Source organism: Nansenia antarctica, assembly GCF_963989245.1.
Source record: "Nansenia antarctica genome assembly, chromosome: 14".
Taxonomy (NCBI): domain Eukaryota; kingdom Metazoa; phylum Chordata; class Actinopteri; order Argentiniformes; family Microstomatidae; genus Nansenia; species Nansenia antarctica.
Genome location: NC_137684.1, coordinates 16,181,066 through 16,206,100, shown reverse-complemented (window position 1 = coordinate 16,206,100; position 25,035 = coordinate 16,181,066). Strand labels below are relative to the sequence as shown.

General features: G+C 45.4%; 1 protein-coding gene across 1 annotated transcript; it reads left to right on the top strand.

Moving 5' to 3' along the window:
* Positions 1-4,912: 4,912 nt before the first annotated feature.
* On the top strand, positions 4,913-22,288 carry LOC308169902 (G-protein coupled receptor family C group 6 member A-like; the record flags this gene model as incomplete). Its single annotated transcript, XM_080544635.1, has 12 exons — positions 4,913-5,109; positions 6,943-7,234; positions 7,701-8,483; positions 8,577-8,792; positions 9,649-9,772; positions 10,034-10,338; positions 10,676-11,290; positions 20,683-20,885; positions 21,116-21,269; positions 21,566-21,773; positions 21,882-21,961; positions 22,160-22,288. The coding sequence occupies 12 exons, from the start codon at positions 4,913-4,915 to the stop codon at positions 22,286-22,288; spliced, it is 3,306 nt and encodes a 1,101-aa protein (XP_080400761.1).
* Positions 22,289-25,035: the final 2,747 nt, after the last annotated feature.

Here is a 25,035-nt window from a genome sequence, read left to right as displayed (position 1 = left end):
ATGCTGCTAATATGAGCCATAACCCTAATCCTGGTTAATATGAGCCATGACTGGTATGAAAAATGAGAAAGCCATGAACTGTTTTTCTGTTATTATTTTCCTAGTGTTGTGATGCATAATGTCTTCCTGTTCTGGGGGACTGTCTCTTTAAATGACCTGTCAGCTCTGGCCTAGGTGAAGAGACTTGTATCACAAACAGTCCCGGTCAGAAATAAATGTTTTGCTGTTGGTTTTGAACCAAGATAGGGCCTGTAAAACTCTTTATTGTGTGGTTGAAACCCTAAACATTTTTAAATACAGATATTATTTACATTGAAGTTACGGGGTCTGACTTGCCTATATTTACAGTACCTGAAGACACTTTGATGTTGTTCTGTTTAAACCCTTTTTGTGATAACACAGCCGTTTCCCATAAGGAGGAGGGGGAGTGTTATAAGTTGTGTTATATATGTTACGGTACATGTGGGAATACAGTACATGTGGGAAAACTAGGGTTAGGGTTAGGTGCTACGTCAACTTGGTACATGCTGGCATGTCTAACCCTAATCCTAACCCTAACCCTAACCCTACCCCTAACCCTAACCCTAACCTTAACCGTAGCACCCTAGCACCTAACCCTAACCCTAGTTTTCCCACATGTACTGTTATCCCACATGTACCGTAACATATATATATATATATATAAGTGTAATAAGTTGTGTTATATATATAGGTGTTATAAGTTGATGCTGAGTTCCTAAATGCAGAGTTGCCAGTTCAGTTGATGTTGAGGACCTAGCAGAATTAGAGTTACCCTAACCCTAACACACCCAAGACACCTAATACATATGATTTAAAGAGATTTCTCTCCTATTGCAGAGAAGCATTGATATGTGCCTCTGAACACTTTCCTTCTTTTGTTTTATTTGATGGTATTTGTGTACATATTGGCTTCATGATTTAGAAACCACAACTATTTACTGTTTATACATAGACCCACCCTAACTGTGAGGGTCAGACAGGTGAACCCAAGCCTGGGTATATTTACTGAGGGAACTGGAGGTCGAGTGTGTGACCCTAGCGCCTCCTGGTGGTCAGAGTTGGTCAGAGGCAGCTGCTGTGCCTGGAGGTCGAGGGTGTGACCCTAACGCCTCCTGGTGGTCAGAGTTGGTCAGAGGCAGCTGCTGTGCCTGGAGGTAGAGGGTGTGACCCTAACGCCTCCTGGTGGTCAGAGTTGGTCAGAGGCAGCTGCTGTGCCTGGAGGTAGAGGGTGTGACACTAATGCCTCCTGGTGGTCAGTGTGGGTCAGAGGCAGCTGCTGTCACACATATACACACGCGCACACACATACAATGTAATCTATATTAGTTTTACATTCTCTAGTTTACAGCCTACATAATTAGTGTTCTACTTCCCTTTTCTGTCATTGTCTTTTTAAACTATTTCTGCGTATATAGTGTTGTTTATTACATTGTTGTTGTTTATTACATTGTTGTTGTTTTATTTTATTGTTCTGTTGTCAGGGTGATGGTGCTGAATGCTGGCAGGATCGTGGAGTTTGACTCTCCCAGCATGCTCTTCAAGAAGCAGGGTCACTTCTACGCCATGGCAAAGGCTGCTGGGATATCCACGTTAGACAGCACCGCCCTCTGAGCTCCTATAGCAGCAGGTCTAATGGTCCATAGGGGAACGCTTTAGAACCCTTTAGAACCCTTTGAAGGACTCTTTTGGGTTGGATGTTGTGGGAAAAACTGTCTTTAATACAATAACAATGTGACTATGTTTACTGAAGACTGTGTGGATGAGCAGAATGCAGAGCAGGATACTCTCATGTGATAAACAAAGGTTTTACCACTACTGATAAGCAGAGAGAAGAAGCGCTGTTCCTTCTCACTCTGGGACAGTTATGTCTACTTTGACCAACTGTTGAACCTACCATGGCCAACCCCAGGACAAACCGCCCACTGATGTTGTAAACCTATAAATGTGATCAGCTGGGACGGCCCCAGTGAGACATTGTACTGAGAAGCCCATTTTTGTTGGTCGGACAATCGCTCCTTCTTGCAAGAACTAAATAAATACTCTTAATGATTTTCTAAGTCACAGGGCCGGTTTCACAGACAAGGCTTAAGCCTAATCCTAGACTAAAAAACATCTTCAATGGAGATTTTACATTGAGGGCCGGTTTCACAGACAAGGCTTAAGCCTAATCCTAGACTAAAAAACATCTTCAATGGAGATTTTACATTGAAAGTGTGATTTAGTCCAGGACTAGGCTTAAGCCTTGTCTCTGAAACTGGCCCTGAAAGTGTGATTTAGTCCAGGACTAGGCTTAAGCCTTGTCTCTGAAACCGGCCCTCAGTCTCCTGGTTACAAAGTTTAGTATTCTGTGTATTTTAATCTGACAACTACACACTACTACACACAACTACACACTACTACGTTGATGTTAAATGGAAAAAAGTGCATTTACTGGCATTTACAGTTGCTTGCATTGGTGGGCTTCTGGCTGGGTTTGACGGGGCTGCTGATTGGTTCTGCTGTGTGAGGGGGCTGCTGATTGGTTCTGCTGTGTGAGAGGGCTGCTGATTGGTTCTGCTGTGTGAGAGGGCTGCTGATTGGTTCTCCTGTGAGGGTCAGAAGCCTGCTAGTGTTCAGTGTCTCCATCTATCGTAACTAAACACCATCTTACTGCACAGACGTGCTAACAGACATGCTAACAGGCATGCTAACAGACATGCAACTAGGAATGAACCACCACATGTCTGAACTCTGGGACATAAACAACATCCTCCCAGACATCCTGTACCACCCTAACACTGTACTCTCTCTCTCCATATATATATATATATATATATATATATATATATATATATATATATACTGTATATATCTCACTCTCTCTCTCTCCATATATATATATCTCACTCTCTCTCTCTCTCTCCATATATATATATATATATATATATATATATATATGTATATATATATATATATATCTCACTCTCTCCATATATCAAACTATCTGTATCTATCGATCGATCACACTTTCAAAATATCAAATCATCTATCTATATCACACAGTCAAACTATCTATCTATCTATCTCGTAAAAAGTGGGAACTAATATTTCCTAAAAGACACTTGAGGAACTGTCGTTTGGGATGTAGTTTCCGCCTGTTAGACATTTTTGACGCACGCATTACCTAAACCAGCCTGTAAGTCTACTCGCGACCAGAATTACTCAGAATTACTCAGAAGGATTGGTTGCAGCGAATTATTTGAGCCACATTGATGGAACCGAACGCAAAATGAAATTATCGCCGATTAGAAGATAATCAGGCTTCTAGGAATCGGCCCCTGACCTGTTGACCAAGGCAGCGCACACCTGTACTATCTTGTCAATGGTAGTTACATCCCTGTTCCTAATCTCATCCCACTGCACATTCGGTGCCGTCTCCAGGCCTGTTTTAGGAAGGATTCCCCCCTCCCCCACCAGAGCCCCAGGCATCCCGCCCTAGGGCCGCCACCCACCCCCCCAGCCAGCCCAGTCCAGTCCCACCCCCCCAGCCAGCCCAGTCCAGTCCAGTCCCACCCCCCCAGCCAGCCCAGCCCAGTCCCACCCCCCCAGCCAGCCCAGTCCAGTCCCACCCCCCCAGCCAGCCCAGTCCAGTCCCACCCCCCCAGCCAGCCCAGCCCAGTCCCACCCCCCCAGCCAGCCCAGCCCAGTCCCACCCCCCCAGCCAGCCCAGCCCAGTCCCCCCCCCCCATCGCCATAGTTTGAATGGTAATGTCTGACTTAAATCATTGTGCAATACCATTGTGAAGCCCAGGATGTCATTTACAGTATCAGCTAAAGCCATGAAGTGAGCCTTTAAGTTCAACCAAATATATCTCAACCAAATATGGGCAATTCCACTGTAACAGAACGACCCTGGTACTCATTTTCATTTTCAAATATACGTCAAATAAAGCCCTAGAACTTTAACAAACTATACAACTCTATGCACAAGGACTACTTAAAAAAATAATAAAATAAAACATTTACTTTATGAACTGCGCAAGTTCTATAATGGAATGACCCTTCCTTTATCTCTGCTTTTTTTTAGTTATCTTATAATATATTGAGTTTGAAAATATCTCTTTTGGTTGTCGAGCTACAGTAAGTGAAGTGGATTTACATCCGGCAACAGAGTGACGGTAATGACTAAATGGGCTCCCTACAGAAATACATACACTCTAGATTTGAGTTATCAAGTTATGATGCTGCAAAAATAGTAAAAAAATAAATATAGTAGTATGTAAAAATATACAACAGACACTCCCATTGAGGTAATAATGAAAAAAATGTATAGCATTAAAAAGGTAAATTGAAAACACAAAATACACAATAATTGTTTTTTTGGCAAAACATGGGAGCAAAACATAAAAAACACAACAACTCTTTAATGTGATTTAAATCAATGACATTTGCTGATTTCAGTGTCTTTTTCATCATTATACCAAAAGTAAATAGCCTACACTTTTGGCAACAAAAACTGATTTGGAAAATATGAAATAGTATTGCTTACGCCTATGTCGCATAGACACAGAAAGACACCCAATCATCTCCTAGTTTGCCTCAGATATCCTCTGCTAAATGAAAATGTATTAATTGGTTAAACTGTTCGATTCATCTATCAATCTGCTCAGCCCAATGTCCTATATCTGCCACTGACCAACAGATGAAGACCAACAGGATGAACTGGTTTCTGAGTTTCTGAAACTGGTGTCTGAGTTTCTGAAACTAGTCAATCAAGCCTGATTTTACAGAGAGAGAGACAGACAGGCAAAGACAGGGACAGAGGAGGCAGGGTTGGAAAGAAGAAGTTAGTGAGAGAACCAGGGGAAATAGAGAAAGAGAAACAGAGAATCTGAGAGGAAGAATGGCACAAATGGCACGCATTTCTGATGTGGTGTTCCTGTTCGTCATCATGTTGGAGATGGAGGGAGGACAGGCCTCTGTGCAGGGGTTCAGACCATCAGCAGTCACAGCTCCAGGAGACGTCATCATTGGGGGGCTCTTCCCTATTCACGGTGGGGTGGAGAAATACACCAACTACACAGGTGTCCATGAGAGACGCTGTGTCGGGTGAGTGTCCAGATACAGGACAGGAGGTCCCTCGCTTTTTCCACATCCTCTTGCTCTGAGACTAACTATTGTGATATTTTCTCAAATATGGTTAACTGCCGTGTGTGTGTGTGTGTGTACATACAGTTAGGTCCGTAAATATTTGGACAGTGACACAATTTCTATCATTTTGGCTCTGTGTGTCACTACAATGGATTTGAAATGAAACAATGGAGATGTAATTGAAGTGCAGACTTTCAGCTTTAATTCAACAGGTTGAACAAACATATTTTATGAAACGTTCAGGAATTGCAACCATTTTTATACAGTCCCCTATTTTCAGGAGCTCAAAAGTAATTGGACAAATTAACAATCATAAATAACATTTTCATTTTTAATACTTTGTCGAGAATCCTTTGCAGGCAATGACTGCCTGAAGTCTGGAACCCATGGACATCACCAAATGCTGGGTTTCCTCCTTTGTGATGCTTTGCCAGGCCTTTACTGCAGCAGTCTTCAGTTGTTGCTTGTTCGTGGGTGTTTCTGCCTTTTAGTCTTGTCTTGAGCAAGTGAAATGCATGCTCGATCAGGTTGAGATCAGGTGATTGACTCGGCCATTACAGAATATTCCACTTCTTTACCTAAAAAATCAGTCCATCTGTATTGTGAAATGCCATCCAATCAACTTTGCAGAATTTGTCTGAATCTGAGCAGACAGAATACATCCGTCTGCTTCTGTCTTCTGTCACATCATCAATAAACACTAGTGACCCAGTGCAATTAGAAGCCATGCATGTCCATGTTATCACACTGCCTCAACCGTTTTATACAGATGATGTAGTAAGCGTCGGATCATGAGCCGTTCCAAGCCTTCTCCATACTTTTTTCTTCCCATCATTCTGATACAGGTTGATCTTAGTTTAATCTGTCGAAAGAATGCTGTTGCAGAACAGGGCTGGCTTTTTTAGATGTTTTTTGTCAAAGTCTAATCTGGCCTTTCTATTCTTGAGGTTTATGAATGGCTTGCACCTTGTGGTGAACCCTCTGTATTTGTTCGGGTGAAGTCTTCCCTTTATGGTACACTTGGATAATGATATGCCTACCTCCTGGAGACTGTTCTTCACTTGGCTGGATGTGAAGGGGTTTTTCTTTACCATGTAAAGGATCCTGTGATCATCCACCAGTTGTCTTCCATGGATGTCCACGTTGTGGTGCCGAGCTCACCAGTGCATTCTTTTTTCCCCAGAATGTACCAAACAGTTTATTTGGCCACTACTAATGTTCCCGCTATCTCTCTGATGGATTTTTTGTTTGTTTTTGCAGCCTAAGGATGGCCTGTTTCACTTGCATTGAGAGCTCCGTTGACTGCATGTTGTGCGTATAGAGCAACAGCTTCCAAATGCAAATGCCACACTTGGAATCAACTCAGACATTTTACCTGCTTAATTGATAAAGAAATAATGAAGGAATAGCCCACACTGGCCCATGAAACAGCTTTTGAGTCAATTGTCCAATTACTTTTGGTCCCTTGAAAAAGAGGGAGCTACATATTAAAGAGCTGTAATTCCTGTAATTCAATTTGAATGTGAATACCCTTACCTTAAAGCTGAGAGTCTGCACTTTAAGCCCATATTCATTCTATAACTGTAACTTGAAGATGTTTTGGTAAACAGCTAAAATAACAACAATTCTGTCTGTGTCCAAATATCCACCTAACTGTATGTGCATAGCCTACAGTATGTGTGATTCATTGTGCTCATGTGTGAGTGTGTGTAAGATAGAGGGAAAGAGAGAGATCATTTGTGACTTGGCTCTGCTCTGACAGGTTCATGCTTTGTTTGTCTGCTGTCACAGGTTCTTCACAGGTGGTTTCACTCTGGCCCTGGCTATGATCCAGGCTGTAGAGGCGGCCAACAGATCTCCTCTCCTGGACCAGCTGGGGATCAGCCTGGGCTACCACATCCACGACACCTGTTCTGACGTGAGCACTGCAATCAGGGCCTGTGCAGACTTCACCCAGAAGCCAACGGGCTGTGTGGGCGGGGCAAACAACTCTAGCCCAACTACAGTGGCTGTCATTGGGGCAGCGTTTTCTGAAGTTTCCATCGGCGTTGCCAGGCAACTGGACCTGGGGATGATTCCACAGGTAATCAGTGAAATGATCGATACCATTCATAAGCCATTTTGTGAAGGGAACAGAAACAGACTAGGTACAGACTATCATCACTACCGTTGCTGTAACAAATCCACACTTAGCCATCACTACTACTATCATCATTAAACAATGAAGAGAATGTCATTCTCTTTATGGTTTTTAATCATTTCTGGTACTTCGCGCACCATTATTTCTGCCCACTAGCAGCAGCTAATTGGCTGCCTTACAGGATGTGGCTAAAAGGTGGATTTTGATAGTCCCTCTGCATTCAATCAGGGTGGTGAAATGTTTGCTGATAGAACCTTGTAACACCAAACCAGTATGTGTGTATGTTACCAACAAAAAAAGTCAGATAGAACCGTATAGTTCTAGTGTCATGAAAGGGTTGATGACTGACCAACATACCTTGCATGCATGTAATAAATTGAACAGATTGACAAGCAGGTTTTTATTGCAGATCAGCTACATATCTACTTCTGTCGTGCTGAGCGACAAGACTCGCTTCCCTACGTTCATGAGGACAGTTCCTAACGACCTGTACCAGACGCGAGCCATGGTCAAGCTCCTGCTTGAGAGAGACTGGATCTGGGTGGCCATGGTCACCACTGACTGTGACTACGGACGTTCGGCCATGGACAACTTTGTGTTGCAGGCCAGAGAAGCTGGCCTCTGTGTGGCCTTTACGGAGATCCTGCCAAGCTCCCTGACCAGCCCTGGGATTGGCCCTGCACTCAAACGGGTGGCCAGCACCCTCTGTCGTAACACCAATGTGAATGTGGTGGTGTCGTTTGCTAAGGGCCCCCACATGACGCTCCTGTTCCAGGAGCTGTGGGACCAGGGGAGGGGGTCAGGGTCAAACAAGTCAGAGGAGAGGGTGTGGGTGGCCAGTGAAGGCTGGTCCACCGTTGCCGATGTTCTGGGAAAGCAGAACCTGGCAGATGTAGGACACGTGATAGGGTTCACCTTTAAGAGGAGCAACCTGACCCAGTTGCAGGACTACTTAAAGAGTCTGATAATAAGTGATAATGTCACAGAAAGGAACACTTTCCTGAATAAGTTTTACAGCCTGCTGGATAGTGAGGGAGACGCCAATAGGGTGTTGGAGTTAATGACCGTTTCCAACATGTTCTCACACTTGATCCTCAACGTGAAGGTCGCTGTGAGTGCAGTCGCCCATGCGGTAGCTGATATCTGCAGGACCAGAGACTGCAAGAGACCGGACTCAGTCCAACCCTGGGAGGTACTGCGCTGTCATTGACTTTCTTTAGAGACTTTTTCTTGGCACCCATTTGAAAACATATCACGTGGCTTACAGTATGTGCATTTCTCTTAGGTTCTGGGAGCTCTAAAGAAAATACAGTTTGAGCAGGAGGGGAAAAGCTACAACTTTGACAAGAACGGGGACATCAACGTGGCCTATGACGTCACACTGTGGAGGTCTGACAAGGGGGCCGTCGATGTCAATGAAGTCATGGCTGAGTACCACCCAAACAACAACAGCTTCACTTACACCAACGGCCAAACCAAGAAGAAACTCTGGGACCTGCGGGTAAACTCTCTTGACTGTAGTGTTCTGTTTCTGCTGTCACATAAATGAGGTTGTTCAAATTCACAATAACCCACATTGACAATCTAACCACATTCATGGGAGGCACGCTGGGTCAAGGCAGTGGTTGGTAGACGCCGAGTTAGATATAGACGCCGAGTTAGATAAAGGCCATCCTACCATTGCACACACGCACGTGAATATAATCTTTTCTTTTTAACACATACTGTCAAATTACCAGATGAAACCAAACTATAAACTCAACACAACAAAACATATTTAAGGTGTGTATACTTTTAATACAATATGTGACGGTAGCTGGTGAAATGGGGAACAACAAGTCGGCAACCAATCCAAATGTTCAGACTTTTATTTTTAAAAATGACTGAGTGAAGCCAAAATATTGCAATGCAATGGATTTGGTGGGAACCCCCACTACCACCTAGTTCAATATAAAACGACTTTACATTGTTAGTAAAAGCATTGCATTGCAATATTGTGGCTTGACTAGTGAGCGTGTCATTGATTTCCAACAACGTTGACATTTATTTACATTTTTCAGAATAAAAGTCTGAACATTTGGTCGTTGCCGACTTGCTCCCCCTTTCACCAGCTGCTGTCACATATGCATTCTCCAGATCGGGTAGATGTTGGAATACCATAATCTGCATGCTCCTCAGTCAGTTGAGTTTGTATGAGTATATAATAAATCATAATAATCATAATAATAAATGAACATTATTTATTATGATACAGTACAATCTGACTGTGAATGTCAATTGTGGAACCAAAGACAAAGAATGTTCTTTGTGTACTTGTACTGAGAAAAGCCATTCTGATTCTGATTCTGATCCCTCAGCATGTGGTGTCCAAGTGCTCAGACAGCTGCCTTCCTGGACAGGTGAAGAAGACGGCTGAGGGTCAACACACCTGCTGCTACGAGTGCATCAACTGTCCTGAGAACCACTACTCCAACAACACAGGTTAGACTGATCTTGTCTTTCTATTCACTCTGACTGCCAGGGGAGGTCGATCATTTCAATACAGCTGCCATTACTCCATCATGACAATATGAGGCATGACATTGCCATTTTTGTTTCAAATGTTCTGACCCACCGTGGGATATCTAACTAGATTGTAATGTTACGCTATGGCCAAAGCACTCTTCCTATGCTTCCCCATGCAGCATCAAGTTAGCATTCTGTCCAAGAGTATTGACTGTGTCTGTCTGTGTGTGTCCTAAGACATGGACCAGTGTCAGAGCTGTGACCCAGAGAGAGAGTGGTCTTCAGCAGGGAGCTCCATCTGCCTCACCAAGACACTGGAGTTCTTGGACTGGAACGACACTGCCTTGGTGGTCCTGATTACCCTCTCCGCCCTGGGCATAGTCCTGGTGGTCTTCGTGGGGTCGCTGTTCCTGCACGCGCGCAACACCCCCGTGGTGAGGGCAGGCGGCGGCTGGCTCTGCCACGTCATCCTGGTCTCACTGGCGGGAAGCTTTGCCAGCGTGCCGTTGTTCGTGGGCCGCCCCAGGAACATCCACTGTCAGGTAGGTTATAATAATAATAATAATAATAATAATAATAATAATAATAATAATAATAATACATTAGACTTTATATAAGTCTAATGTATTATTATTATTATTATTATTAACAGGGTAATTTTCTAGACACTCAAAGTCGCTTTACAAGCTGAAAAGATCGAGTAGTAAAATAAAAAGAAACAAAAAAAGAAAGTATAGGGGTATAGACCAGAAAGAGTTGAGCCATGCTGTGCTGGGTGCTTACGCATCCACTTTAGCTCACGGCTGACTGTCATTGCTATTGGATCAAACAAGTTAATTCATTCATTCATTCATTGGTTGGTTTGTTGGTTTGCTCCAGGTGCGACATGTGCTGTATGGTCTCAGCTTCACCCTGTGTGTCTCCTGCATCCTGGTGAAGTCTCTGAAGATCCTGTTCGCGTTCCAGTTCAACCCAGTGCTCCAGCCCAAGCTGCGGAGGCTGTACCAGCCGTTCACCATCATCTCTGCCTGCGTAGTGCTGCAGGCCATCCTCTGTACCCTCTGGCTGGTCCTCAAGAGCCCTCGGGCAAAGGTCACCGTACTCCCCACCGTCCTGCGGCTGGAATGCTGCATGGGCTCCTACGCGGCGTTCGGGGTGATGCTGGGGTACATCGCCCTCCTGGCCCTGGTGTGTTTCGTCTTAGCCTTCAAGGGGCGGAAGCTTCCGGACAAGTACAACGAGGCCAGGTTCATCTCCTTCGGGATGCTCCTCTACCTCATCTCCTGGTTGATCTTCATACCCGTCTACAGCACCACGTCCGGGAAGTATATACCGGCGGTGGAGATGGTCGTCGTCCTCATCTCCAACTACGGCATCCTGAGCTGCCAGTTCCTCCCCAAGTGCTACTGCATCCTCTTCAGAAAGGATTATAACACCCAGAGCGCCTTCATGAAGAGTGTGTCCGATTACTCCGGAAGGACCCCGTCCATCTCGGTCTTTAGCTGTACCAGCTCTACCAGTTCTTACTCGGAAAGTGAAACCAGCAGCCAGCACGGTCCACCTTCCATCCTCCTGTCCATGCCGACGGAACCAGCCGGACCTCAGGGGAGCCTTACTACACTAACCCAGAACATTGGCGATGTCTCCCAGTCTAGTTTAGACAGAGCGTTTGTCACTGGCAGGCTGACTGTGACTCGATCGAGTCATCTTAACAGACGTTATAGCCTATAACACACCCGTGGTGCATGCTCTCACATCAAACAGTGTATCATGTGTTATGGCCATTTTTTACTTTAGGCTTTTATTTTGGATGATTTGTGTTTAATGATTTTGAGTTATATTTATATTTCATGATTAATGTTTATTTTATGTTTTTTGGGTTATTTACAGTTAGGTCCGGAAGTGTTGGGAATTTGTATTAAAACATATTAAGGAAAAAAGGATATTAAGGGGTTAACCAGGCCCCAGGAAGGGACGATTGTCCTGGATATTAAGGGGTAACCAGGCCCCGGTTGAAATACCTTGCAACCAAGTGAGAGGGCAGTACATTGCGGGTGGGGTAGCGTGCAGTGGCGGACTGGCCACCGGGCAAGCCTGGCAAATGCCAGGAGGGCCGCGAGACTCTGGGCCGCTCAGAATGTATTATATAAAAAATATATATATATTTGTAATTTTGTCTCTGGTGATTTTCATTGAAAATAACTTATTTCAGCAGACCGCGGCCCAAAACATTTTATATCGGCCGGGCCATCCACGCAGTTCTGCATCGCGGATGCCCAGGGCCCTAAACCAATAGGAGCAGAGCTTTAGGTAGTGGGGTAAACCAATAGGAGCAGAGCTTTAGGTAGCGGGGTAAACCAATAGGAGCAGAGCTCCCCTATGGGGCGGAGCTCCACTCATAGAACTGGAGTATATCTCCATAACTATCGTAGTCAGCTCTATATCGCCAGTGGACACGCACCTCATGTCATCATTCCGTTTATAACAGCAGTTAACGTTACACTGCTTTCATTTTCAGAATGGGGGAATTTGATGAGAGCGATGCAGTTAATGTGCAACAACTGGATGCAGGGAGCAAGTGTAGTTGGAAGTAGGAATGCACCGAAATTCGCATGTATTGGGCCGAAAATAGCACAAAAAAGTACATTCGGTGTGAAAAGGCTATTGAAAGAGATATTGACTGATGACTGCCTACTGATAATACATATAATTACAGCAAACATGTCGGTAGTTTGGCATCTGTCCTCTGACTTTTTATGTTAACAATCCGTGTTGTGTGTTGCGTTTGGAAATAGGGCTGTTGTGTCGCAAATGCCAGGGCTATTTTTTGATCCCAGTCCGCCCCTGGTAGCGTGTACCACAGGTGCAGGTCCCATACTAGCGTGACTACACTCACTGGGGGGGCTAAAATAATATATAGTTGTGTATGAATGTATGAAATTTTTAGGGCTTTTAAGTACATTTGTATGTACATTTTTATTTCAGTACTACAGGAACAGTTGTGCAAATAGTACCTACAGCAGGCACGACTTACTAGAAGTTGGTGCGCAAAACGGGAGAACAGTTACAGCGGAGTTTCTGAAACAACAAAGGATTCCGGACGACATTGCACGATCACCGGCATTGCACGATCACCGACATTGCACGATCACAGCCACCAACAACACCGTGGGGGACAGCTGTGTGATCATTCTCACAGAAACCTGGCTCAGCGCTTCCATTGTTGATTCCGCGGTCGGCTTACAGGGCCGTTCGCTACACCGGGCAGACAGGGCAGAACTCAGCGAGAAGAAGCGCGGAGGCGGCCTCGTTATATCTACGAAGGACAGCTGGTGCTTAAACACAAAAACTGTGAGTAGCCACTGCTCCCCAGACCTGGAATATTTGACTGTTAAATGCCGACCCACATACCTCCCGAGGGAATTCAACGCAGTGTACATAACAGCTGTTTACATTGCACCAAGCGTGGATGCTAGCTTAGCATTAGCCTGGCTACATGACGTCATCAGTGGTGGACAGAGCACAGATCCTCAAGCAGTACATAATATAATCGCGGGGGACTTTAATCATGCTGACCTGAAGGTAGTACTACCCAAGTTTTATCAGCATGTTAAATGTGCAACAAGAGGAGATAACACACTGGACAAAGTATACACCAACATCAAGCTTGCCTACAAAGCTAGACCGCTAGCTCATCTAGGCATGTCTGACCACGTGTCCATCCTCCTGATCCCAGCCTCCCAGCCCACTCCCATGAGGAAAAGTGCTCCCATCACCACTAAGACTGTCAGAATCTGGCCAGCAGGGTCCGCTCCACTGCAGATCTGCCTGAATGAATATGAGCATGAGGACCTGGAACAGTTCACGTCGTCGGTTCTGAACCACATAGTGAACTGCACCAACTCAGCCACCGTGGACAAACGTGTCTGGGTCTACCCCAACACGAAGCCATGGATGACTGAGAAGGTCCGACAACTGCTCAAGGAGAGGAACAACGCCTTCTCAGCGAAGGACAAACTGCTGTACAACACCACCAGGGCTAACCTAAACCGTGGCATCCGGGAGGCCAAGGCAGACCACAGAGAGAAGATTGAGGAATGCTTCCTGAGCAACGACTCCAGGCGGGTGAGGCAGGGGGTTCAGCACATGACAAACTTCAGAGCCAACAGGCTCACAGCCGCTGAGGGCGACCCCCTGCTGGCGGAAGAGCTGAACTCCTTCTACGCCCGGTTCGACGAGGGGCGAACGGAGGTAACCACAACACAAACACCACTCTCTCCAGCTCTCAGCAGCCTCACCCTCACAGAGCATGAAGTGAGACGCGTGCTGGGGGGGGACGAGGCGGCGTACAGGGATGAGGTGGAGCAGCTGGGCAAGCTGTGCAAGGTTAACAACCTGCTGCTGAACCAGTCAAAGACCCAGGAAATCATCGTGGACTTCAGGAGGAAAAAATCAGAGGTCCAGCCCCTGCTCGTCGATGGAGGGAGCGTGGAGAGAGTCTCAACCCTCCGATTCCTGGGGGTGCACATACAGGATGACCTGTCCTGGAAGACCAACACAGCAGCCATCATCAAGAAGGCACAACAGCGGCTCTACTTCCTGAGAGTCCTCAGGAAAAACCACATCAGTCAGGAGATGCTTGTGACCTTCTACCGCTGCGCAGTGGAGAGCATCCTCACCTACTGCATCTGCGTGTGGTTCTCCAGCTGCACAGCCGCAGAGAGGAATGCGCTACAGAGAGTCGTGAGATCGGCCCAGAAGATCACCGGCGCCCCCCTCGCCTCTCTGGAAGAGCTGTACAACACACACACGCTGCCTCAGGAAGGCCTCCAAGATCTCCAGAGACCCACCCCACCCTGGGAACGAACACTTTGCTCGGCTGCCCTCGGACAGGCGGTTCAGGACCATGTTCGCAAGGACAAACAGACTGAAGCTCAGCTTCTACCCCAGGGCCATTCAGGCCCTGAACACAGCAAAGACCTAGGTTCTAGGCCCTGGACAATCTAGACAATTTGATGGCAGCTACTAGATTGAAATCAAGTGCAATACTGAAACACAACTGTGAACATTTCAAACCTGCAAACTGCGACACTTTAAATGAATGTGCAATAACACTATGTGCAATATACATAAGCATGATACATAAGGTTCAGAGATAGGAAATGTTAGAATAGGTATAGCATAGCATAGAGTACAGCACAGTGTTTTATTTGTATAGTATAGTATAGTGGATAGTGTACATAGCCTTTATTTATGTAAACCAGCTCTTTTGCCTTCTTGTTTTTAGTTTTTTTTCCTAGCACCAGGGGAGCCCCCCCTCCCAAATTTCGTTGTTTGGTACCTGTACTATATCAATGACAATAAAGACCATTCATTCATTCATTCATTCATGTATTGTGGTTAACCTACATGTTTTGCTCACTGCACTTCTTATCCACCACTGATGTAAAAACCAAACAATTTCAGAATGTTTGCTTTTATAATATAGACTACCCACTTCAGACACCTACACCACTGCTAGAAAGCATTGTTTGTAGTTGGAACAGGGAGCATTTTGAGGGAGGGGGTCAGAATATGGCAGCCTGCCTTTCATGCTGGCATATTCTGACCCCCCCCCCCCCCCCCCTAACTATTGTTTGCAAAGTCTGAGACACTTCATATTTTTTTGTGGTGACATCTTTAGGTCACTGGGTGGTACCCCTGAAAGCACATGAAAGTACTCACTTTTGTTGCCAGCTGTTTAGACATTAACAGCTGTGTACTGAGTAATTTTCAATGGACAATAAATATATACTGTTATTCAAGCAGCACACTGACTACTTTAAGTTATTACAAAGTTTCATTAAGATGGTAATCTTTATGACGTCACAGTGCCGCGACGTAACCGGGTACGCTGCGGCTACTATTGTTACCATGGTAACCGGGGACCCGAAAGATGTGCGTTCTAGCGCAAGCCACTGGGCTAGCTCGCTAGCTAGTGTCGTATATTTCTGTAGTATGTATGATCTATGTATGAATATGTAGTATATTTTAAACACACACACATACACACACACACACTGATCATTAACAGATGGCCCCTGGACCAGCTATCAGAGACCTGGGGGTTGGGCAAAGACACACACACACGCTGGCCCCTCCCCTCTGAAAGGAAACGGGGACAGAGGGAGAGAGCGTTCTCTTCCAGCCCGAGGTCCATGGAGAACGCATGTAATGTATAAATCTGCCTGTAACTGATTAAATTGTCTTAAACTAACTGTTCTTTGATTCATAACCAATAAGAATACACGACACTAGTCTTTACCCTACCTGGTTTAACCAACACTTTAACAAACCATAAATAACCAGAAACAGGTATGAATACTGTCCCATGGAGTTAAGCCACATTTACATTTGACACCAACTGACATGTCACGAAAATATTGTCATAAAAACCCACTCGGTTTTCACTCGCCAGCTAGCATGCGAACGGTTAGCCGAGCTAGCCCAGTAGGCGAACTCCTCAAGCCTCCTAACCCTGACCTCTAACCCTGACCTCTAACTCTAACCCTGACCCTAACCCTAACCATCATTCACTAAAGGGTGAGCTGGCTGTCCTCAGTGGCTGCTGTCAGGCGGGTTAAGGAACTTGTTTATTGTCGTCACCTGTGGTTAGGAGGTGATTTGATAACCTCACCCCTCTGACCTCCTTCATAACCTCACCTTCATAACCTCACCTCTCTGACCTCCTGCCCGCTGGCAGGTGGGCTGACCCCCTCAACCACAGCTTATCCCCCAGAGCCACACACACACTGAGCTCCCACCCCTCCTGCTCTGCTGGACTGTCTTCTCTCATGGTGAGGTGAATGTGGAGCTCCCATGAAAACTAAATCCACCAACTGGTTGTGTGAAAATAAAAGTATCTTGTATTATTTTATCTTGTATTTAAGATAACAGAATGAGTACTACTTCTCATAGCTTTAAATAATACCATTTTATTTAAGTATGAATAGTTTGGGATTTAACCATTACATTTTTCACAACAGTTTTGGTAAAATTGTGCCTGAAACAACAGCAGACACACAGCAGACAGACAACTGGCAGAATAACAACACAAAGAAACACGTGATCTTGAAACAACAAAGTCTGGTTTTAGAAACATTCAAAGCCAACGCGTAACCATGGTGAACTTAACATAAGCAGTAGCATCAATAAGAGGGATCCCCTAAAACAGCATAGACTGGAGCGACTTGCGGACCGTAGCCACTTCCTGCTGTTGCTGTGGGAAAAGAGACAGAGATGGGTTCAGTCACACTGAAGTGAGGCATGATGGGAAATTGTTATTTCCCGCCCTGGACGCGAATTTGCGAAACCTAGGATGGTAGGGGGGTGGCAGGGCAATACCGCTACCTGATTGGTTGGCGAAGCACTCCCTCATTGCCCCCTCATTGGCTGGCAATACCGCTACCTGATTGGTTGGCGAAGCACTCCCTCATTGCCCCCTCATTGGCTGGCGAGTCTACCATCTAAAGCCAGACTCCTTGCTATAAGCTATAGCTTGGGCTAACGTAAACGGCTAACGTAAACGCTAACATGCGGCGTGTGAACGGGTTGAAATGCACGCCCAGAGAAGTTAGAAGTCATAAGGAAACATGTTTATTGACTGGGCAACACAGTGTAAAAATACACAGCTTCATAAAATAAACCAGAAACACTCATTCTGCAGTCTGCACGTTTTATTCTGATATTAACCACCCACAAACCATATTACTGCATAAGCAACCACACAGGGGAAATACAGTATCAAAGGAGCAGTACATTTCAGGAACATTTCAGAACTTTAGGAGTTGTTTAAACTTGAACTCTCTTAGATTATATTCAAGCCGATCAGCTACAGTGTTAGAAGTCATAAAGAAACATGTCACGTTCACGTTGTTGACGTTGACTGTTGATCTCATTTGCATACTCACGCTACGTTCATGTCTATAAATGTTAGAGCGCCAAATAAATCTTCCTCTTTCCGGAATGTTAACCGATGCGAGCAGTCGTGTGTACGTTATCCTTTCTATCTAATATATGTATATATATATATATATATATATTATTATCTACGCTGGATGCTTGCTGAGGAACTTGGCTGAACTGTCAATGACATCTGGACACAAGTGGACAGAGGTGGTCAGTGGAACACTTTTTTGGAGACGCATATTACAAGTTTAAACAGCAATGTTTCTCGCTGTCCACTTGCAATCTAATCTCAAAAACACATTCTAAGTGTAACAGTCTCATTGTTCCCCACCCTTCTAACATGTCTAACATTTTACATTTTGTATCAATTAAGGTAGACTACTGAAGGAGAAGTGAGCGAGGGAAAAGACGAGCGAGAGAGGGAAAAGATCGAGGCAGCCATGAACATTAAGTGGTGTCATATTTGTGGAAAGCAGGATGACTTGGGGATACCGGAGCATCTTGAGGTTAGGCTTAGTTTGGACGGTTAAGTTTAGGCACAGGTATCGAATGGTTAGGGTTAGGTGTCCGTTGTGTTGATCGGATCTAGCCTCTACCCATATCAACAGCCATTTTACAGTCCAAATACAGGTGTAACTGATCAAATGAACTATGGTCCAGATGGTTTATTTAGTGGGTGTATGTCTGTTCCAGCCATTTCAGTGAGCCAGCATGTGGGCACAGACATTTTGTTTTTTAAGAATCTAAGACTGTTGTATACACTGGATTTAAGAATCTAAGAATCTTATTTACACTGGATTTGAAATAACAGAATGACTACTGGGTTAAATGACAGACTTGCATATGTGCAGAGGAAGATGATGAAAGTGATATTTGTTGGTTTGTGATGGTTGATTTACTAACCTTACATTTAATGTGTTTAAACAGCAACTTGTCCCTGAGGGGTACTGCCATAATATCTGCTCATATACTCCACTGGAGCGGGGAGGTTTCACAGCCTCTTTAAAGCTCCAACTCAGCACCAGGGAGGAGGTAGAGACATGGCTGGAGGACTTCCAACGGTCATCACAGATGTCCATGAGAGTGGCCAAAACGTATCCTGCTACTCAGGATTCTGGACGGCGCAACAGCTACAGGGTAAGATCATTCAAGTAATTTTTCTTGTTTTTATAATTGTTAAAGTGGTAAGACCTTTAATTAAGAATTTCTATGTTCAAAGGTGGACTTAAGATGCCAACACAACACATGGCACACAAGTCAGACAAAGAAAAACACAAACCGTCCAGCTGGGCTCTACCTTGTGCTTAAAAAAAGCATTCGCTCTCGAAACCGAAAGTCCAGGTTTGTTCTGTAACGGAACAATCATTTTGAGATTAATATACATGACATACAGTTTAATCGAGGTTACATGCTCATGTTTCCGTTCCATATTTTGTAGATCTGTTGATTGCCACAACCAAGAGGGGTTGTTTTTCCATGTCACCATAAAAAACACCCACAACCACCGCCTTACTTGTGCCGAGGCCTTACAGCAGCGCGATGTAGCAAAAGAAACGGTGGAGAAACTGGAGAAGCTCTTTGAGAGTGGCCACTCACCCTCCTCAGCCCTGAACACACTGAAATACAACCTTCAGGAGGAGAAGGGTGATGTTTACCTATATGCCTCAGCAGATTGGTCCATCTGCCCAGATATCTACTTTTGTTATCGGTTAGTTTCACGTTAGCATATTAAAAAATAGTCACAATAATCAAGTAAGCATTAATGCATGTAACATCTCCCAGGGGACAAAAGATGGAAACATATTTGTTGTTTATTGCCATTACAGATTATACTATTCCATTTTTGAGAGGGAGTATGGAGCAGCATCTGGGAACGCTATGATAGTAAACCTCCAGCAACGTCTGGAGGCCTACAACATGGAGCAGGGTGAGACCTGTGTGAGGATGGAGGAGACCACAGATGGGCAAACCATCATCGCTGTGTGCACTCCATTAATGAAGAGGGTCCACAGGCTTGGGAAACACAGTGGAGAACTGATGTTCATGGATTCTTCAGGTTTGAAGGACATAAAGCTGATTGATAATGAGGGAAGTGGTCATTTAAAGACTTGCATGGCTAAATAAAGTTTGTTTTTGTTTGTGTCAGGAAACTGTGACCGCATGAATAGCAGGATCTTTCTCCTGCTGACCCATTCGACTGCAGGTGGGCTGCCACTTGGAGTCATCAACACACACATCACCTCTGAGTCACAAAGGACCATCACAGCAGGACTCAAGTTGCTGATGACCATCCTTCCAGAGGATGCTTTTTATGGAAGAGGAGAACTAGGCCCACAGGTCGTCATGACTGACGACTGCAAAGCCCTGCGACAGGCACTACAAAATGCCTTCCCTCAGACCACTCCCCTCCTCTGCGTGTTTCACATGCTGCAGGCCATGTGGAGGTGGCTCTGGGACACTCACCATGGGGTATGTCATCGAAATTCATATAATTTTATTCTAAAAGCTGTTTTCTGGTCCCCTAGCCAGGTAACACACAGAGTCAGGCAGAGTCAGTCAGGCAAATCACACTTCCACGGTATATCAAAGGAAGTTAGGTTACGCCACTCCACCAGGCTTTAGTATAGATCGAGCCGTAGCCTAGGTGGGCTCTAGTGTAACATATGAAGAAGCTTGATACAGTAATATTTTCTTACTTATTTATCTGGCCCCATGGGTAAACAGTTTTTTTGCTTCCCCCTGGAAAATGGTGCTGAAAGGGTGGGGCCTATACACCCCCTCCTTTCCTTTGTGAAGCACATTGTGTTGCCTCTGGGTATGAAATGCGCTATATAAATAACATTTCATTCATTCAATCATTTCCATCACAGGTGCCGAAGGGGGACCGGCATCGTCTCCTAGAGATCTTTAAACATCTGGTGTACGCCGTGTCACCACAGGACCTGGAGGCCTCCTACCACCAGGCTCTCCAGGACCTGACGGTACTGAAACACCAGCGCTACAGGGACCATCTGGCCTCAGTGTTCACACGACGCATGGACTGGGCTGTCTGTCTCCGCTCAGGCCTTCCGACACGGGGCAACAACACAAATAACTTTGTGGAGAGTGCCATGAGGGTTCTGAAGGACAGGATCTTCTACAGGTAGGGATGCAATGCCATTCACACATACACACTCTCTCTCTCACACACACACACACAGACACTTTCTCACACACACAAAGACTCTCTCTCTCACACACACACACACACACACACACACACACACACACACACGCACCATGAATTACAATGCTTATCTTTTCCTTTATAGTATCGTGATTCTCAGAGGTATAATTCTGATACGATTCAGTTCTCAATTCCCTTCCCTACAGGCTGAAGGCCTACAACATCACTCAACTGGTAGACTTCATCTTCACCAGGCTGGAGGCATACTATGTCAGGAGACTACTGGATGCCGCAAATAAGAGTACTGCGAAGCGGGAGTCCAAGTACAAAGACGTTGTGTGTCCTGACAGAATCGTCAAGGTGTGTATTCTTTGTGCATATGTAAGGGCGTACACCGAAAACGGTCACTACCACAGTGCGTTTTGAACCCAGAGGCATTAGCTGAGGGGTTTTGTAACTCACTGAAGGGATCTTTCAATACTGACCAGCTGGGCTTCTTACACGGGCTTGCTGGGCTTCTTACACGGCTACTTACCAACAAAATGTATACATAAAGACTAAATGTTGATCACAAAGTATTTTATGTTTATTTTGTAACGCCTGAGTTTATTTTTTTGTAATATTATCTTCAACGTTCATCTCTTTTCATATTTTAGGAAGATGAATCCAACTATGCGGTTCCCAGTGAATCTGGAGAAGCTGTGTACCTGGTGAATGTCTCTGTGGGCATGTGCAGTCCAGTTGGCAACAATGGCAACTGCAAGCACCAGCATGCGGTAATGCAGGCCTTCAACGTGCAAGGCAGCCACTCCTTTCCAGTGATGTCATCCACTGCAAGGAAGTGCTTTTATGAGATTGCCACAGGTATAGTACTTGGCTTGCTTGTCCATTCGCCTGATATATTATACACACAGTCTCTCAAAAATGAACAGTATTGCTTACTTCATGACTCTGTGTACCTCTGTCAAAAAGGAAAGCTCAACGTACCAGACAACTGGTTTAAGGGTTTGGAGTTTGAGAGGGAGGAAGACTTTGAGGAAACTCAACTCAATGCAAGTGAGTATTTTTCAGCAGGACATTATCACATTCAAGGCCACCTCAGGCCAGCTGATTAAACTGAACAGTGGGCCCACTTACAGTATGATATACTTACGTCATACATACTGTATGTGTACCTATTGGAAAAATGCATAAAACACCATGCTTGCATTAACATACTGATATTAACACAGTGTATTCTTGCGAAATAGGCACCCGAGAGCAAACTGGCCCCGCACCTGGAGAAGCCCCCGCACCTGGAGAAGCCCCCGCACCTGGAGAAGCCCCCGCACCTGGAGAAGCGTCAGCCAATCAGCATCTCGGAGATCGCCTCAAAATGATGTTTGACGGACTGAAGGACAAGCTGAGACGGGATGACACGTTCCAAGCCCCCATCCAATCGCTCGTCTCTTCTTACGAAAAGTTTACTACAGACAGTGGGCTGATCTCAGCGCTGTCCACTTTCGGTAAGACAAGGGGTGCTGCAGCCAAGCGTATCAAAATGAGACCAAGAAAAGGCTTGCAAACAAGCACGCAGATTGGAGTCCAGCCTACAGCTGTGGCTCGTCGGAAGTCACCACTTGGGGGCAGACGGGCACTGATCACCGGGCGGCCTCCTAAAAGAGTCCGGAGGGAGCATGACTATGGGAAAGTGAAAGAGGGGAGCGGTGCACTGCCCAAAAGATCTGCACCACACTCCCTCTCTCAGTGTGTGTCTGATGGTGTGTCCCTGGGTGGCCAACACAGCAGAAAATGAACACACTCCCCTGAAGTTGCGTCAACACACACTGTAGCTGTCCTGTTGGTTTTTTGTTTAAATGTGTATGCTCCGCTACTCATTCATTATAAATGAATATAAATCACAATTCAGATCGTAATCTCACCTATGCCCGCTCACTGCCATGATCTCCCTCACCTCGATTCCCGCATCGGACAGTTTCTGTATGTCTAATTAACATCGGACAGTTTCTGTATGTCTAATTAACGGTCATTTAATAGAACACCTGTGTGGCGGAGCGATACACATAGTTAAAGGTCCAAGTGCTGTTATACTGTATATAATCTATTGCCTCTAAAATCACCACGATTGGTGTCGCGTGCACGCGTGTTATGCGCGTGCACGCGAGAAACAAAAATCGCGCGCGCTGCGCGCGGGAAAGATGACCACCCTGCCACCAATGGGAAAAATCCTGGAGGAAACACTGTAAGCCACAACATTACCTTTTCATCCAGTCACTTCAACAATCAACTATCCTTAGTATAAACATTTCTTGCATAAATTATTTGAAAAAAACATACCTTCATAGTAGCCATTTGGTGAATCAGCCTGAGGCAAGCGTTTTCTGCTAAAATAACACAAATTCTGTCTGTGACCAAATATATATATGACCTGGCCTGGAAGGACAACACTAAAGGCACCATCAAGAGGGCACAACAGCGGCTATACACCCTGAGATGCCTCAGGAAACAACACAACAAGCAGGAGATACTGGTGGCCTTCTACCACGGTGCAGTGGAGAGCATCCTCACCTTCGGCATCTCCAACTGGTTCCACAGCTGCACAACAGCGGAGAGAAACGAGCTACAGAGAGTCGTGAGAACAGCACAGAAGATCACCGGCGCCCCCCTCCCCTCTCTGGAGGAGCTGTACAAAACACGCTGTCTCAGGAGGGCCTCCAAGATCTCCAAGGACCCGACCCACCCTGGGCACGAACACTTTGTCAAGCTGCCCTCGAACAGGAGGTACAGGACCCCGGCCGCTAAGACAAACAGACTGAAGAACAGCTTCTACCACAGGGCCGTCAAGGCCCTGAACACAGAAAAGGCCTAAGTTCTGGGCCCAGGACAGTCCGGACGGATTGTATGGCAGCTAGTGCTGAGGCACAAACATGTACATTTTCAAGCCTGCAAACTGTGACACTTTAAAATAATGTGAAAAAATACTTTTTGTGCAATATGACAACCCTAGTTGACTATCTGTGCAGTATAGTACAGTGGATTGTGTACATAGCCTCTATTGATGTAAACCAGCTCCTTACCTTCTTGTGATTTTATGCATCTATGCTTTTTCTAAAATGTGTTTTCTTTTTCCTTTCCTAAACACCAGGGGAGCCTCCCCTCCTAAATTTCGTTGTTTGGTACCTGTACTGTAGCAATGACAAATAAAGTCCATTCCATTCCATTCCATATATGGGCCTAACTGTAGAATCCATTGCTGGAAAAATGTGGTTTCCACCGTCGTAAGGCGATGACGTTGTCTATGCAAATATGCATATGACGCGCTCCAACCACTCCAACCAAATATGGTCCATCAAGCTTCCGGGTGATAGGCGTGATGTCCGCAGCTGGACCCTTCTCAGTCTCGCGCCAAATCCGAGCCACTTCCCGAATCGGTCACGTGGTACGGCCGGCAGGTTACCATACACGTCATCAACACATGCCTCTTACCATATACGTCATCAACAAATGCCTCGATACGCGCATCACATGTGCCTCGGTTACTCGACACGGAAGGACACATCACTAAACATCTGGGATGCGAGCTGCCGCTAAACCCAAAAGAACAAGAAGAACCAGAACTGTTAGAATAGTTACATCTCTGTATTTGGTTTCATTTACTGCGGGAAACATCTCAACAGTCAACAAGGAGAACGGGAGACTCTGAGTGTCGGAGGTGAGTAGAAGCCTTTGTCTCAGCTCGCTGCCTCACTGTCTAACATGTTACTACTGACCACTTCTGTCTGCAGAGATAGGCTATTCTGTCCACTATACAATGTTGTTATATATATAACACTATGGGCCGGTTTCACAGACAAGGCTTAAGCCTAATCCTAGACTAAAAAGCATCTTCAATGGAGATTTTACATTGAAAGTGTGATTTAGTCCAGGACTAGGCTTAAGCCTTGTCTCTGAAACCGGCCCATTATCATGTTGGCGGAACTTGTTATCAGTTTATGTCCGTGTCGCCTGGTCTGGACGAGCACACGGAGGTACTGATGGCGCTTCTCCACTATGGAAGGCCATCAACGCAAATAACGTCTAGAAATCCCGTGTCCACACGTAGCGCCATTGTAGTAGATTTTGGCAC